At 39.8% G+C, this 17,550-nt stretch overlaps 1 protein-coding gene across 1 annotated transcript in view; it reads left to right on the forward strand.

Moving 5' to 3' along the window:
- Positions 1-10,372, forward strand: part of LOC100033185 (STE20-like serine/threonine-protein kinase) — a 64,549-nt gene extending 54,177 nt beyond the window's left edge. The window contains exons 15-18 of the mRNA XM_056817762.1: positions 95-280; positions 3,854-3,979; positions 8,472-8,585; positions 9,323-10,372. Of these exons, the coding sequence (XP_056673740.1) occupies positions 95-280; positions 3,854-3,979; positions 8,472-8,585; positions 9,323-9,439 (543 nt within the window). The 3' untranslated portion in view covers positions 9,440-10,372. The remainder of the gene's footprint in view (positions 1-94; positions 281-3,853; positions 3,980-8,471; positions 8,586-9,322) is intronic.
- The last annotated feature ends 7,178 nt before the right edge of the window (positions 10,373-17,550 follow it).

Here is a 17,550-nt window from a genome sequence, read left to right on the forward strand (position 1 = left end):
ATTGCTCTCCAGAATGGTTCTATCAGTTCATAGCTTCACCAATAAATTCCTCCAAGTTCCACTTTATATGAAAGTCTTTTCTTATGCTTTATAGGATAATGAACGGATGCATAGCTTCCACCACCTCCTTTTGGAAGAGTTGAAAAACCAGCAGGCCCAGGAGAGAACCCAGCAACTAAAGTCTCAACGATGTGAGTCCAGGGTCCGCCTGGCTCAGTTCAAAGAGAGTCTCAAGCTACAGGACTTAAGTGGTGCTGAGCATAGAGATCAAATCAAACAGGTATTCTATGTAGATCCATGTAGTATTGTTTTGATTTGGAGAGGGTTTTTTTCATTTTTTTTAAATTAGGCAGTTTAATTTTTTTGTACTAATTACATGTAATAACAAATTTCCACATAAGCTTTCCAAGTTGTCCCCCTTCCTCCCCTTCCCCATTCCAGAGCTGGCAATTAATTCAATCTGGGTTATACATGTATTATCATGCAAAACAGATTTCCATATTGTTAATTTTTCTAAGTGAATAATCACATAAAACCCAAACTCCAAAACAAAAATCCAAATAAACAAGTGAAAAATTATGTGCTTTCATCTGCATTCCAACTCCAACAGTTCTTTTTTCTGGAGGCAGAGAGTATTCTTTGTCAGAAGTCCCCCAGAACTGTCCTGGATCATTGTATTGCTGAGAATAGTTAGATCTGTCATAGTTGATCATTCCACATTATTTCTGTTACAGTGTACAATGTTCTCCTGGTTCTGCTTATTTCCCTCTGCATCAGTCCGAGTAGGTCTTTTCACCTCTTTATGAAATCATGCTGTTCGTCATTTCTTATGGCACAATAGTATTCCATCACCATCATATGCCACAATTTGTTCGGCCATTCTCCAATTGAGAGACATCCCTTCAATTTCTAATTCTTTGTCACCACAAAAAGAGCAGCTATAAATATTTTTGTATAAGTAAGTCCTTTCCACTTTTTTATGATCTGTTTGAGATACAGATCTACTAGTGGAATTACTGGATCAAAGGGTATGCATTATTTTATAGCCCTTTGGGCATAGTTCCACATTGCCCTCCAGAATGGTTGGATCAGTTCACAACACCAGCAATGCATTAGTGTTCTCAATTTTGCCACATCCCCTCCAACATTTGTCACTTTCCTTTACTGTCATATTGGCCAGTCTGATGGGTGTAAGGTGGTACCTCAGAGTTGTTTTAATTTGCATTTCTCTAATCAAGAGGAATTTGGAACATTTTTTTCTTATGACTATTGATAGCTTTGATTTCTTCATCTGAAAACTACCTATTCATATCCTTTGATCATTTGTCAAATGAGGAATGACTTGGATTCTTATAAATTTGACTTTGTTCTCTGTATATATTTGAGAAATGAGACCTTTATCAGAGAAATTTGTTACAAAAATTTTCCCCAGTTTATTGTCTCCCTTCTAATCTTGGTTACATTGGTGTTGTTTGTACAAAACCTTTTTAATTTAATATAATCAAATTTATTAATTTTATATCTTGTAATGCTCTCTATCTCATAAATTCTTCCCTTCTTTATAGACCTGACATGTAAACTATTCTATGTTCCCCTAATTTTATCACCTTTATGTCTAAATCGTATACCCATTTTGACCTTATCTTGGTATAGGGTGTGAGATATTGATCTAAACCTAATTTTTGCCACATTGTTTTCCAATTTTCCCAGAAGTTTTTGTCAAATACTGAGTTCTTATCCCAAAAGTTGGGATCTTTGAGCTTATCAAATACTAGGTTGCCAAGGTCATTTATCCTTAATCTATTCCACTGATCCACCATTCTATTTCTTAGACAGTACCACATTGTTTTGATAATTACTACTTTATAGTATAGTTTAAGATCTGCTACCACAAGGCCACCATTTTCACATTTCTTTTCATTAATTCCCTTGATATTCTTGATCTTTTGTTCTTCAAGATGACCATGCAGCATTTGTTAGTCACCTACAATAAGAATTATGGAAGCCTAGAATGGTAGATGGGACCTTAGACATTATCTTGTCCAAATTACTCATTTTATGGAAGATGAATTTGAAGTCCAGATTGGTGAAATGGCTTTACCTGAAATCTCACAGTTAGTGGCCAGAAGAGGTAGAACTAGAACCCAGGTCTCCTGACTCCCTGTCCAGGCCTTTCCATTAAACCAGAAATGTTAAACTTTTCAGGGCCTTCTTTGCTAGTCTGCTGAAGGGACTCCTTCTCATAATCATGTTCTTAAGTGCATAAAATAAAATATATGGGGTTACAAAGGGAATCAGTTATGTTACAATAGTTATCAAAATATATTTCTGAAGTTCCTGGACTTCAGGTTAAGAATCCTTGAATTGAACTTTCATTTGCCCAGCTGGGTATGGAACAATGTGGTGAATAGGAAACAGGAAAAAGTAAATAGACATTGACATTGACAAAAACAGATATCAAATGACCTCTGCCCACAAGGCACTTATAGTCTCCTTAAAAAGATAAGATTTGTGTCCTGGAATGATTAGGAGGCCTGGAAATACAAAGACAGACTATCTTCAGGACATAAAATGAATATAATCAAGGGTCAAAGTGGATGGTATCCACAATAATATTGTGGGAGGCAAGAGAGGGGAGATAGCAGCATGGGTGGGAGTTTGGGGAAAGAATTTATGAAGAAGATATGACTTGAGAGGGGACTTTGAAGGATGGATACATATGGATATGGCATAACTTTTCAAAAGGAAATCAGAAACCCAACTGTATTTCAAAGGGAGGAAAGAATTCCTAGGGTCAAGGGCAAAAGGCTTGGGATTCAAAGACATGCATAGGGAATAAAGGTCTATAGTTAGTATCTTTTCTTTCTGGGTAAAAAGAAAATGGTTCCTGACATTTAGCCTGAAAGAGATTCAGGGAGCAGGGGAAGGTTTGGAATGAGAGGTATCTTCAAAAACTTGGAGGACTGTCACATCTGTAAGAGGAAATTTCTTATGCTTGACCCAAGAAAGCAAATTGAGGTACAAGAAATGGGTAGAAGTTGTAGAGGAAAATTTAGGCCCTAGGAAAAATTTTCTAATGAATACAGCTATCCGAAAGACTTCCTTCAGCACCTGGGGGCTCCCCCTCACTCAAGGTCTTCAAATGAAGCTGGAGAGAAGTTGATACAGATCTTTAGAGGGGATTCTTGTTCAGGTATAGGTTAGAGACTAGACAGCCACTGATGTTCTGTGATTCTGTAAAATAATGAGGCATCATAGTACAGTTTTGAGGCCATGAGGCTAGGATTTAAAGAAATCTTAGTGACCCCATTTGGGGTTTTCTTGGCAAAGATACTAGAGTGATTTGCCATGTCCTTCTCTGGCTTATTTTGCAGATAAGGAAACTGAGGCAAACATGGGTAGGTGACTTGCCACAGCTAGTAAGCATCTGAGGCCAGATTTGAAATCAGGAAGATGAGTCTCCCTGACTCCAGGTCCAGCACTCTATCCACCATGCCACCTAACTGCCCCCCAACACAGAACACAACATGAGAAAAGGCAAATGGTCTGGCTTTGCTAGAGCAAAGAGACAAGAAGGAAGAATGGTGAGAACCAACATTAGAAAAGCAGGTGGGCATGAGAGTGGGCAGGGCCTCAAACATGCTATGAGGGAGTTTTGCCATTACCCTGAGTGTAAGCCATGGGGAATCAGCGGAAGTTTCTGAGCAGATGTGTGCTGTGATCAGAGTTGTGTGGGCAGAAATAGAGAACACCCTGAGTCAGGGGCATGGTCAAAGCTGCCCCTTCAGGAGATTCTGGAAGCTCTGCTGCCCTAGGACCAATCCCAGTTTGGCCTGATGTATGTCTTGTGCAGTTCTTACAGCAAGAGGAAGGACGCCAGAAGGCAGACACAGAGCAGCACCAACAGAAGCACCATGGACAGCTGCAGGAGCTGCAAGAGCAGCTGGAGGCCAATGTTCAGGAGGTGGAACAGATGCAGGTGAGTGGCAGGGGCTCTCCTGGGCCCCGGGTGCCCCACTCTACTTGCCCCCCATACCTCCAGGGCAGAAAATGGGGCCAGCAGAAAAGGAAATGCCAGACACTGAGCAGACCCTCTCTAGGGATGCTCAAGACCTCAGGAGACTCGTGGGGTCTTCCAGAAATCTGCAATGCCATGTTGAACAAAATTAGAAGGGACCCTCCAAAGTATCTAAATTAATCTCTTTGAGGGGAGGGGTTGGTTTGGTTTGGTTTTTAATCCTTATTTTTCATCTTAGAATCAGAATTGAATCTAAGGCATAAAGTAAGGGTAAAAAAATATATCAATATTGTGTATTGGTTATAAGGCAGAAGAGTGTTAAGGACTAGGTAGTGGGGCTTAAATGACTTGCCCAAGGTCACACAGCTAGAAGTGTCTGAAACCAATTTTGAACCTAGAACCTCCTGTCTCTAGGTCTGGCTCTCTATATACCTAGCTTCCCCACCCCCTTTGTATTTACAGATAAGGGAACTTGTGCCCAGAGAGGTTGAGTGACCTACCCAAAGTCCCACAGGCAGTAAATTTAGAAGCTTGGATTTAAATTTTCCTATAAGGAGTCTAGGGTCCAGTGCTCTTTCCATCCCCTCTCAGCCACCTATATTCTTGTGAACTTGAACAGTGTAAATTTAAATCAGGATTTACCAAAATCAAGCCAGACACCAATGACAACCTGTAGGAAATTACATTTTTTTAATTTTGAGGTGCACATGGAGAGGATGGAAGAGACCACTTAGCTAGCCGAGTTTCAGTTCTAAGACTGTCTCTTACTCATGGTATAACCTTGAATTTAACGTCCAAGTCTTAGTTACTTTGTCTGTAAGAGGATAATCTTGTGATTCAATCATTTCAGCCTCCAACTCTTTGTGACCCCAATGGTTCTGGCATTTTCTTGGCAAAGATACTAGAGTGGTTTGCCATTTCCTTCTCCAGGGCATTTAACAGATGAGGAAACTGAGGCAAACAGGGTTAAGTGACTTGTCCAGGACCACATAGCTAGTGCCTGAGGATGGATTTGAAGATAAATCATCTCAATTTTAAGCCCAGTGCTTTATCCTGTGCCACTTGGCTGGCAAGACGAGGATAGTAATAAAAACTATGTTTCAAGATTGTCATAAGGATCAAATGAAATAACTTATATAAAGTACATTGTAACTGAAGCTCATTATGTGTCAACGGGCCTTTTCTTCTATGTCCCCCTTTTACTGTAATTTACCCACTCAACTGATTCCTTCATTCTTCCCACCTTCTGCCCACTCCTCCTATAACAGCTTTCCTGACCCCTCACCACCCACCCCCAACATTCATGTTCTCTGAGGTTCTGCCCTTGGACCCGTCTTCTCTCTCCATATTCTCCTTCAACAATCTCAGAGCATTTATATAGGACCTACTATGTGCCAAGCACTGTGCTAAGTGCTTCATAAAGTTATCCTTATTTGATCCCCACAATAATTCTGCAAGGTAGGCGCTCTTATTATTCCCATTTTACAGTCAAGGAAATAGGCAAAGAGAAGTTAAGCAACTTGTCTAGTGTTTCATACTAAGTCTCTGAGACTAAATCTGAAGTCAAGTCTTGGACTCGTTGCTCTATCCACTGTACCCCATTAGCTGCCATGAGTTCATTTGAATTTCCTCTGTGCGGGTGACTGCCAATTCCAGCTCTTGTCCTGACCAGAAGTCCAGATCCCCAATATCGTATGGTGGGAGAGAAGAGTAGGGTTAGAGTCAGAGTCTTAAGTTCAAATCCCCACTTTGCCCTTTCCTTACTTTGAACAAGTTCATTCTAGTTATAGAATTTTATTGCTTTGGAATTCAAATCTTCCATAGTCTGTTACCACCCTACCTTTCCAGTCACATCATATTACCCCTTTCCAGGCATTCAATGCTCTCGTCACACTAGATTAGAGTCTATACCTCAAATTTACACTCTACTCTCTTGAGCCCATCCCTGGAATGTCTTTCTTCCCTCCCTTGCATCTCATCTTTGCCTGACCTATCCTTTAAGTTCCAATTTAAGCACTTCCTTCTCCCTTAGATCTCACTTAAGGCTTCATTTTATAACTCTCTACTATTTTTATTATAGTATCATGTATATATATATGATATAATACATTATAGAGTATCATGCTATTAACTATGTCACCCTGGATAAATCATTTAACCCTTCTTGCCTCATTTTCCTCATCTTTAAAATGATTTAATTTAAAATCGTTTTAAAATTTTTTTAATTTAAAAAAATTTTTAAAAATCAAAAAATTTTAAAATTAAAAACTTAATTTAAAATTTAATTTAATTTAAAATTTTAAAATATATTAAATTTAAATTTTTAATGATCTGAAGAAGGAAAAACCAATCTTTATAAAAAAAAACAAAATGGGGTCATGAAGAGTCAGATTTGATTGAATTGTGTTTTATCAAGATCTGCGTTGCTCTATGATTCTCCTGCTAGATTAAAATATTCAAAATATTTATTCAATTAAACTTTGTACTTCCTAGTGCCTGGTACAGTATTTGATAAGCAGTAGGCACTAAATAAAAGTTTTCTATATTTACCAACTATGTAATATTAATAATAATAGCAATAATAACTAACATTTGTATAATGTCAGGCACTGTACTAAGTGCTTTATAGCCATTATTTCATTTATTCTCATAACATTGGGGAAAAGGTGCTATTACTATCCCCCATTTCACAGAGGAAATTGATGCAAACAGAAGTTAAGTGATTTGCTCAGAGACACACAGTTAGGAATGGTCTGAGGTCATATTTGAACTAAGGTCTTCCTGATTCCATGGCCAGAGCTCTCTACATGTACTACCTGGTTTCCCTACTGCGCTAGGCACTGGGGATACCATGATGAAAAGAATACAGTCCCTGCCCTCAAGGGGCTCATCAGTGAATAATTCTTTTTTCTGGCCACAAAATATCTAAGCTATAAGAAATCCGAGATATTACCTGCTTTGATAACCTCTTTTATAGAGGAAAAAATCAAAATCCAAAGAAATAAAGAAATTTGTTCAAGGTTCCCACAAGTTAGTGGGAGTCAAGAGGAGAACCAAAGTCTCTCACTCCCCCCACTTCTAGTCAGTCAGTCAATCAACAATAATTTATTAGGCTTATTCTATGTGTTTGGCACTGTCTGCTGCCCTCCCTCTTAGGTTTTTTTTTCCCCTCTCTCATGACATCCTTTTTTCCTTGTTATACATCCTTTTATAATACTTGGACCTCAGGAGACACATAAAAGAAATGGGATGGGAAGATGAGTGTGTGTATGGGAATGGATATAGATGCATCTATGCATATTGGGCCATGAGCTTCTTGACCTCTAGCTTACGTACCTGGCCCGAGTTGGGGTGCCCCATGTCACACATACACACATCCCCTGCCAGAACACATCGTAAGCCAGAGGCAATGAAAATGGAGTGGAGGGAAGAGGATGTTCTAGGAGTCAAGTGTGGTTATACCACTGGACTCAAGGCTAGGTTGGAACCTGGGGAAAGGAGACCTTAGGAGAATTCTCGCAACATAGTAAGCACTTAATAAAGATTCATCGAATCAAACACCCACCTTCCTTCTTTCCAATGGCTAATGTGAGGATACAATAAGATAATATATATGATAGTCTTTTAACAGTAGGAAGAAGTGGTGTCTTTCTGGTACCAGAGGACTGAGGTCAAAGCAACCTTTCATTAAAATCTAGACATGAATTTCATTAAAATCTGTTCCATTTTCTAAAAGTGTTTAACTGCTTGATCACATGGGTCAATGGGAATATGACTGGGGATGTAGACTCTAAATGATCATCCTAGTGCAAATATTAATAATATAGAAATAAGTCTTGATCAAGGACACATGTAATACCCAGTGGAATTGCTCATTGGCTAAGGGAGGGGGTGGGAGGAGGGAAGGGAAAGAACATGAATCATGGAATCATGGAAAAATATTCTAAATTAATTAATTAAATAAATTTTTTAAAAAAAAGGTGTTTATTTATTGGAAAAATCACATTGCCTAGCTATTTGAATGCATTATATACTTTCAAATAAACATATAATATGAATCTGTGTCCTTTGTCAAGAGAAAAATAAAATAAAATAATTCTTTTGTAATAGATAACTCACTCTGGAAACTTTCTTCTATTACTCTATTAATACATTCCTTAGGAAAGCAAATTTTTTGTTATAAATAGGTAATAAATTATCCTAAATATGCTGATCCCAGAGAAACAAATCCTAACATCAGTTGTGTCCAAAAATATGGGGAGCAATTATTATTTGCAGCCTGTCCTTGAGCATAGTGAGCCGACACACTATGAGTGAGTCCCCTCTGCAGAGAACAGGTAGATCAGTGGAACCCTGAAATGGGCATTGATGCTAGGGTAACTACAGAGGAGTAGCAGCCAGTGAAGTCCAAAGGGAAGACCTCACCGGTTTGTCTTTCTTCTCCTCTGTATAGAATGAAAAACTCCAGCGCCTGGTAGAACAAGAAAAGAAAAAGCTAAGAGCCCTGGATGATGAACACACCATGGAGCTACGAGAGTGGCAAGAGAGGCTGGCTGCAAGAAAAGAGGTAAGGTGTACCTGCCCCAGTGCAAGAAGCAGGTCAGTGGAGTTAGAAATTACAAATACAGCAATTTGGGACACACTCATACAGTAGGCGCTCCATGAATGCTTGCTGAGGGGAGCAATGATGGACCATCGGATCCAATATAAGTCCTTGTCAGGCGGGACTCTCTTGGGATTATTCAGTCAGAGATAGAGAAAGGGTCCCTTTCATTGCATTCCAGGCATGAGGAATGGCCAGGGAAAAGGCATGGAAATGGGAAATGGAGCATCATTTAACAAGCTTAGTAAGAAGACTTCTCTGGCTGGACCAGAGAGAGCCACAAAGGAGAGTCATTTATAACAAAACTAGAAAGGTAAATTGGAGCCAGATTAGGTAGAGCCCTAAATTAAATGTCAGACTAAAGAGTTTGAATTCGATCCTACAGGTAATGGGAAGACACTGCAGTTTCACAGGGGAGAGACATAGTTAGGTCCTGTTCCCTAAGAAATCCATTTTGGATGGAATAGAGATTATTCAAGAGGGCACAAGTGTGTGATGAGGCTAGAAGATAGATCATGCCCAAATTTGGGGGGAGGTTGGAATGGAGGCACTAAGGAGTTAGTACTTTATTTAATAAGTATGGAACACCAGTGCAGAATTTTGAATGGGACAATGACATGGTCAGAGATGTGGGCTAGGAAGATTAGCCAGGCAGATTAAGAAAGGGCATGCACCAGGGTCTTCTTCTTTCTGCCTTTCAGATGCTGGAGGAAGAGCTGTCTAACAGAGCCCAGCTGCGTTTCCCAGGGCCCCGGCGGGGGAGCGAGCCAGCAAGGAGGCTTCAACGGCTCTTCCCTGTGTTCCACTTCCCTACTTAATAACCTACTTCTGTGACAGCTAGCCCACACCTCCTTTCATCAGTAATTTTTTTTCCAGTTTCCTCAAAAGTGGGAATGAAGCTTCTACACACTATATTTTAAGGAAATGAAAAAGATCTAGTTGTAACAAAATATTTTTAGCAAGATTTTCCAATAGCAAAAATTTGGGGAGGGGCAGTTGGGTAGCTCTGTGGATGGAGAGCCAGGCCTAGAGATGGGAGGTCCTAGGTTCAAATCTGACCTCAGACACTTCCCAGCTGTGTGACCCTGAGCAAGTCACTTGACCCCCATTGCCTAGCCCTTCACTCTTCTGCCTTAGAACTAATACACAGCATCAATTCTAAGATGGCAGGTAAGGGTTTAAAAAAACTGAAAATAATGCAGCCATTTTACAGTCAAGGAATAAATTGTGGCAAATGAACAAGAATGGACTATTATTGAACCTATAACTGTAACTAGGATGGGACCATCAGGCATTACTTCAAGGTGTTAACATGCATGGGGTCTGTTTTATCCATGGATGGTCCAAATGATTCCTGGTATTTCACAGTCCTTTGCTAGTTTGTACCCCATAAGGCAAACCCATTCCCTCCTATGTGGCACAACACCTCTAACATAAATATGGGGAAATATAGATAAAGTAATACAGAACAAAAAAATTAAACCCAAAAAAGCAACATAGACACTGGTTACCGCTACATTCAAAAAACCATCATTTGAAAATCTTGAAAATATGCCATAAATGAGGGTAAAGAGAAATGTAGACAAAAGATAGGTTGGATATGACTTAAATTTTATATATTTTGTTACTGTATAAACAATGGAACCTTCTGGTTTTTGAGTAAATTGTTTTGCTTTTGTTTGTATACTTTAAGGTTTCTGTTCACTGAAGGTCAAGTTCATAATAAAAACATTATTATAATATTGTTATAATAGCATTAGAGTAAAAAGTGATATTTTTTTTTAAAAAGTGACGGTCAGCTCCAGGCTTGACAGCCTGCTTTGGGGACACCCTACTTAAAGGCAAATCAAACCCTTTTCAGAAATGGCCCCAATGACCTTCTGAAGACCTTCCTGCAGAGGGAGATAGAAAGCAGGCTTGTGGCCAAAAATCAAAGTCTTTAGAGTTAGTTCTCCAGGCTCATTCCATCAAAGGGTTACATGGAGTACACCAAGACTATTAGAACAAAGAGAGACCACAAGAGTTTCCTTCTCTCCTCCTTTCTTTCTAAAGATACTCCCTTTCATTTAAGGAGGAAGCTGGGGGCAGATGGGTGGCTCAGTGGATTGAGAGCCAGCCCATAGACAAGAGGTTCTGGGTTCAAATGTGACCTTAGACACTTCCTAGCTGGATGACCCTGGGCAAGTCACTTAACCCCCATTGCCCAGCCCTTATTGCTCTTTTACTTTGGAACCAGTACACAGTATCAATTCTAAGACAGAAAGTAAGGGTTTAAAAAAAAAAAAGGGAGGAAGCTGATCTGACATGGGGCAGTTTAGGTGACACAGTGGAGAGGACATTGAACTTATCCTCCTGAGTTTAAATCTGGCCTCCAACACTTCCTAGCTGGGTGACCCTGGGCAAGTCAATTAATCCCAATTGCTTAGCCTTAGGATTCTGCCTTGGAACCAATACACAGTAATCATTCCAAGAGAGAAGGTAAAGACAAAAAAAAAAGATATTTAGCATGGAAACTTTAACATAAGGGGAATTTCCTGTTTGTTGAATCTAATTTAATTGAATAAGTTCCAAAGACATGCCAAACCAGATCCTACTTTTTCTGTGCAGTCGAGGCAAGACCCAACCTCAGCCTCAGTTTCCTCATCTGAAAGATGGAAATTAGCTTTTTACAGACCTCAAGAACACTAAGGAAATGCAAGTTGTAGATCCATTTAAACAGAACAACGTCCTGTGTTGCCAAGCATATAAAGTCCAGGATTGCACCCATTAAGTCACTGCACTCAGAGTTCCATTAAAAAGAAGAAAACAGTGTGTGCCCTCTAAGTCTTATCACAAGCTGAAAAGTTTGAGGCTTTGACAGAGGTTATCAGTCCTGCATCTCCTGGCTTGGCTAAGTTTCCTTCCTGGAAACAAAACAAGCTTGTTTAGCAGGGCTTTGGCTGGAAGCTCTAATTGCACAGAAGGGGGAAAAAAAGTTATTTGGAGTTCCAGTCCTCCTCCTCCTCCCTTTGTCAGTTGGAGCCAGGACTGAATTTTTACCCTGGAGACAAACAAACCGCTTAATCCTGGTGTCCGAAACATAGCTATCTAACAGAGGAGACCTTTCAATTCAGAGTGAATTGTGTGTCAATCAAAGGCAATTTAGGTGGTGAGAAAAAGAATTTTCCAGTTCTGACATACTATAGAGCATGATGTGAAACTCAAGCAGAAACAAGAGCTACTAATTTATTGTGATCTGACTGAATTTTTCTTTCCTTTTTTTTTTAAAATCACCTAACCTTCCATCTTATAATAAATACCATGTTTTGGTTCCAAGACAGAAGCATGGTAAAGGCAATGGAGGTTAAATGACTTGCCCAGGGCCACACAGCTAGGAAGTATCTGAGGCCAGATTTGAACCGACACCTGACACTCTATCCTCTAAGTCACCTAGCATCCCCTCTCTAAAGTGCATGTGTGACCACACCACCCCATCCTGTTCAGGGAATTCTAGTGACTCTTTATCACCTCCAGGATAGCATAGGAAGTCATCTGCCATCTAAAGGTCTTCATGATCTGGCCCCTTCCTCCCTCTCCAGGCTTTTAAGATCTTACTCCTTCCCAGATACACTCTGATCCCACAACACCAGCCTACTTGGAGGCCTTTGGACACAAGACGTTATCTTCCAAACAAAGGCACTCACTGGTTGGTCCCTCCGACCTCTAGCTTCTGCAAGAAGCCTTTCTTGGTTCTCCCAATTCTCTTCTCTCCCCACTTGTGAACAGCTTCCCTTTTCTTCCTACCCTCATCTCTTCTGTATACTTCAGATTTATCTAGATATTTACATGGCGTCTCTTCCATTAGAGTAAGGCCTGGATTTTGGCCTCTCTTTGCTCTTAGTACAGTGCCCAGCACATAGGAGGTGCTTACTAAACTGACTGACTGATTTCCATTAAGCTGAAAGCTGTCTCTGCAACATCCACCCGTTGCTTCCAGTTTTCACATCCAGAGTGAAATGGAACAAGGGCAACTCATCTTTCAGATGACAATGGTTTTCCAGTATTATAAGAACAAGTGCCTCTTTCCTAAGTCTTCTCTACTCAGGGTTAAACATCATTCATTCTATCAGAAGGCCTATGGCATGAACTTAAGGTTCTTCATCATCCCGGTTGCCTTGCCCTAGATAATTTTGACAACTAAGAAGTGTCTGAAGTAAAATTTGAATACAGATCCTCCCAATTCCAAGCCTGGCACTCTATCCACTGAGCCACCTGGATGTCCCCTATTTTTCTATTACAATACCCTACCCCTCTCAGTGATTAGTAATAGAGCCAGAAAGAGGACCCAGTTTTCTTGACTTCCAGCCCTACACTCTCCACTGGGCTATGCTAGCTGTATGGAGTGATTGAGTATTGTGGAATAGTACATTTTCAGGATTTATTTTTATTTTTTTAATTAATTTATTTTTTTTGTTTGGTAAATTTCAAACATTATTCCTTGGTTACAAAAATCATATTCTATTCCTCATTCCCCTCCCCCCACCCTTCCTGTAGCTGACGCGCAATTCCACTGGATTACATGTGTCCTTCATCAGAACCCATTTCCATGTTGTTGATGTTTGCACTAGGATGATCATTTAGAGTCTACATCCCCAATCATATCCCTTCAACCCATGTAATCAAGCAGTTATTTTCCTTCTGTGTTTCTCCTCCCACAGTGTTTTTCCTCTGAATGTGGATACTGTTCTATCTCATAGATCCCTCTGGGTTGTTCAGGATCACTGCATTGCCACTAATGGAGAAGTCCATTACATTCTACTGTACCACAATGTATACACAGTGTACTCTGTGTACAATGTTCTCCTGGTTCTGCTCTGTAACCGTGAAAATGTGGGTTTCCAAGACTGTGAATTGCCAAAACTGTAAAGGTTTCGGCCAAACTGTAAAGATAATTTTTAATGTCTTGATTTTATATTAAAAATAAGTGGTCGCCATGGGAAAATTCCCAAATATGAAAATACCCAAGTCAGCTGGGTTTTATGGAGATTTTAATTAATACAAATGAAGGAATTAAGGGGGGGGGGAGAGAGAGAGAGAGAGAGAGAGAGAGAGAGAGAGAGAGAGAGAGAGAGAGAGAGAGAGAGAAGAAGAAGAGAAGAGAAGAGAAGAGAAGAGAAGAGAAGAGAAGAGAAGAGAAGAGAAGAGAAGAGAAGAGAAGAGAAGAGAAGAGAAGAGAAGAGAAGAGAAGAGAAGAGAAGAGAAGAGAAGAGAAGAGAAGAGAAAATAATAAAAAGGGCCTAGGCCAAATGGCCTAGGCCTGAGCCTTAAGGGAGAGCGAGTCAGTCTTTATCACTCACCACAAGATCGTTCCAAGCAAGCTCCAGTCCTTCACTGAAATCCACCACTCCTGAACTGAGTTCAGAGTTATAATTCAGCTTCCAAACTAAACTAAAAACTAAACTGAACTGAATTCTCCTTTTAAATAAATTTTCTCTTGTGTCACCTCCCCTAAATTTTCACATCTACCAATCACAATAGACACTTTTTTCAGGACTGCCCATTCTTAGTTCTCACCACTCTTTAGTTCTCACCTTCTCTGGGTAGATTATATCTTCTTAGTACTTAACACCTCTTTTGTTAAGTTTACCTTTTGTAAATTGCTTGACCTTTTAGTGATTAATTTAACCTTTATATATTTAACCTTTTTATATTTATATATTGTATTAGATCTAAAAATAGACCACCTATTTCGGGGTTTTTGCTTCACTATAAGTATGAGTTAGGGACTTTTCATTGTTCAATCAGGAGTTTACAACTTTATCTTCCCCTAAGGCACTGTCTGAACAGGGTGGAGTAATTTTAAAAGTTCTCAATACATTCCTGATCAAGTACCTCCATTTGTTACAATAGGGGAGTAACTTAACCAAATCTTCTAAGGTACAGTCTGAGCAGTTTTTTAAGATTCACAGCTCCTTTCACTCTGCATCAATTCCTGGAGGTTGTTCCAGTCCCCATGGAATTCCTCCACTTTATTATTCCTTTGAGCACAATAGTATTCCATCACCAACATATACCACAATTTGTTCAGACATTCCCCAGGATTTATTTTTATACAGGGCAAGTCTTCCTTATTGGTGTCCAAACTCTGGAAAGAAAAGCAGGCAAATCCTGGTTGTTATCCTCTCAGTTACAAGATTGGAGTGAAAAAAGTATTCTTTCCTTAAGCCCTAACCAAATTCTGTTGTAGAAAAGGCTGATTAAATCTTGGTTCTGGAGGACCCGTGATGAAGCCAATTGCCTTCTCTCAATAGATAGGAAAGGCTATTCAGCAAGGACACAGGGTCAATTCAACTTGGTGCAATTCAAACCTCATTTGTCACAGTGGTATAAAATGCTACATATGTCAGATAGTTATTATATTGGTTTTCTTGAGCTTTTCCTTTATCATAAGGGAGGTTTTAGGGATGGCACCTTCTAATATTGCTATCATTTTGTACAATGCTCTCCCAGTTCTGCTTATTTCATTCTGCATTAGCTCCTGCAGAGCTTTCCAGCTTTTTCTGAAATCATCTTGCTCACAATTTCTTATGGCACAATAGTATTCCATCACCAACATGTACCATGATTTGTTCAGCCATTCCCCAATGGATGAACATCTCCTTTATTTCCAATTCTTTTCCACCACAAAAAGAGCAGCTATAAATGAGGTGCTTTTTAAAGACTGGTTTAGGGGGCCAGCTGGGTGGCTCAGTGGATTGAGAGCCAAGCCTAGAGACAGGAGGTCCCAGGTTCAAATTGGGCCTCAGACACTTCCTAGCTGTGTGACCCTGGGCAAGTCACTGAACCCCCATTGTCTAGCCCTTACCATTCTTCTGCCTTGGAACCAATACACAGTATTGATTCCAAGATGGAAGATAAGGGTTTAAAAATAAAAAATAAAGATTGGTTTAGAAAGATTTCCAGAGAGGTTTCAGCTTTCACAGTTACAAAGCTGCCATCTTGGCTTTGCCCCATATCTATGCTCTTGAGTTCCAGTTTTTCCACCAACCAATCAGTCAAGAGGCATTTCTAAAGTGCTTACTGTGTGCCAGAGACTATGCTAAACACTAGAAAAATACAGAGAAAGCCCTCAAGGAGTTCAAATCTTATTGGGGAAGACCAGTAACTATGTATATACAAGATATATACAGCATGAATAGAAGGTATCCTCACAAGGAATGGATTGACAGTAGCAGGGACTGGGAAAGGACTTCTCTGGGAGGTAGACTTTAAACTAAGCCCTAAAGGAAACCAAAGAAGCCAAGAGACAAAAATAAGGAGAGAAAGCATCCCAAGTATAGTGGACAACCAGGGAAAAGTCCCAGGGTTGTAAAATGGACCCTTAATAAGCTGCCTCTCGTTGTGGCTCATCGAAGATGCCAGGGCCATAGCCACTCATTCTGACTCCTCATCTTGCTGCTAGACTTGGGTGACTCTTGAAAGAGAGAGTGAAGGACTTTGTGCATCATTATGCCTCTCTGAAAACCAATTCATGGGCAACTAGAGACCTCATCTAGTGGTATTATTGGTGTGAAGGTTGTACAACATAACAAAGGCAGCTAGGTGGTACAAAGGAGAGAATACTAAATCTAGAGTTGGAAAGACCTGAGTTCAAGTCTAGCTTGAGATAATTAACTAGTTGTGTGAGCCGGAGAAAAATCACTGAATCCTTGTTTCAGTTTTCCTCAAGTATAAAATGGGAATAATAATAGCATCTACTTACCAAGGTTGTAATGAAATGTTTGGAAAAAGCACTTAGCACAGTGCCTGGAACATAGTAGGTGCTTAATAAATACTCATTCCCTTCTCTGTGTGCATTTTTTCCTTTGAAAGAGATCTCTTTTTATGTTTTATGTTCATTAGTGACCATTCAGAGCAATAATTATAATGTGTTATCCTATAGAGTGCTTTCCTTCTTCCTCAGAATATCCCTTCCAGTTAGGCAAGTGGATTATTATTCTTAGTTTTACAAAAGACTCACTGATATACTCAATTATACAGGAAACAATTAACAGAAGCAAGTTCTTCAACCCAGAAATCCTGATATCTAGGTAAAATGACTTTTCCCATTAGGGACCCAGTTTCCTGACCTTGTCAGATTGCTAAAAGGAAGTCGATTCAAGAAACAAAATGAATGAGTGGTTCAATTGTTGAACAACTACCCAGGACATTTTAGACAGTTCATTTAAAAATTAGTTGCTTCTACTCATGAAACTGCATCTCATTTAGCTCCCAATTCAATCTAGCAAATATTTATTAAGCACATTTGCTAGGTAATAGGGATACAAGGACAAAAACAAACAAACAAACAAACAACAACCAACAGTTCCTACCCTAAAGGAACATATAATCTACCAAAGATAAGTAAATACCAGGTAATTTGAGGAAGAAGAAACAAAAACAAAACACTTTCACTTAGAGGAATAATGAAAGGTTTCCCAACAGAAATGGCACACGAACTGAGCCTTGAGCAAAGCTAGGGACTCTAAGAGGTGGGAGTAAATTGTGAGGATGAGGGGATAGCCAGCCTGTGTAAAAGGGAGATGGTAGGAGATGGAATGAGGATTGGGGAAGAGCAAGCTGACCAGTTCAGCTGAAACACTGTGAAGGGGAATAATGTGAGACAAGCCTGGAAAGGCAGACTGGAACCCTACTGTGAAGGCCTTTAAATGCCAAACTGAGTTTTATCCTAGAGATAATAGTTTTACCCTATCAAACTGCATTTTATCCTAAAAATAGGAAGTCAGTTAAGAAAACTGAACAAGAGAATATGGTCAGCCTTGTCTTTTGGCAACTGCATGAAGGATGGATTGAAGTAGGGAGAAACTTAAGACAGAGCATTCAATTAAGCTGCCCAAATAGGCAAATAGGCAAGAAGAGGTGAGGGCTTTCCCAAGGGTGGTGACAGTGA

This window comes from Monodelphis domestica, chromosome 1 (genome assembly GCF_027887165.1).
Source record: "Monodelphis domestica isolate mMonDom1 chromosome 1, mMonDom1.pri, whole genome shotgun sequence".
In the NCBI taxonomy this organism is placed as follows: Eukaryota; Metazoa; Chordata; class Mammalia; order Didelphimorphia; family Didelphidae; genus Monodelphis; species Monodelphis domestica.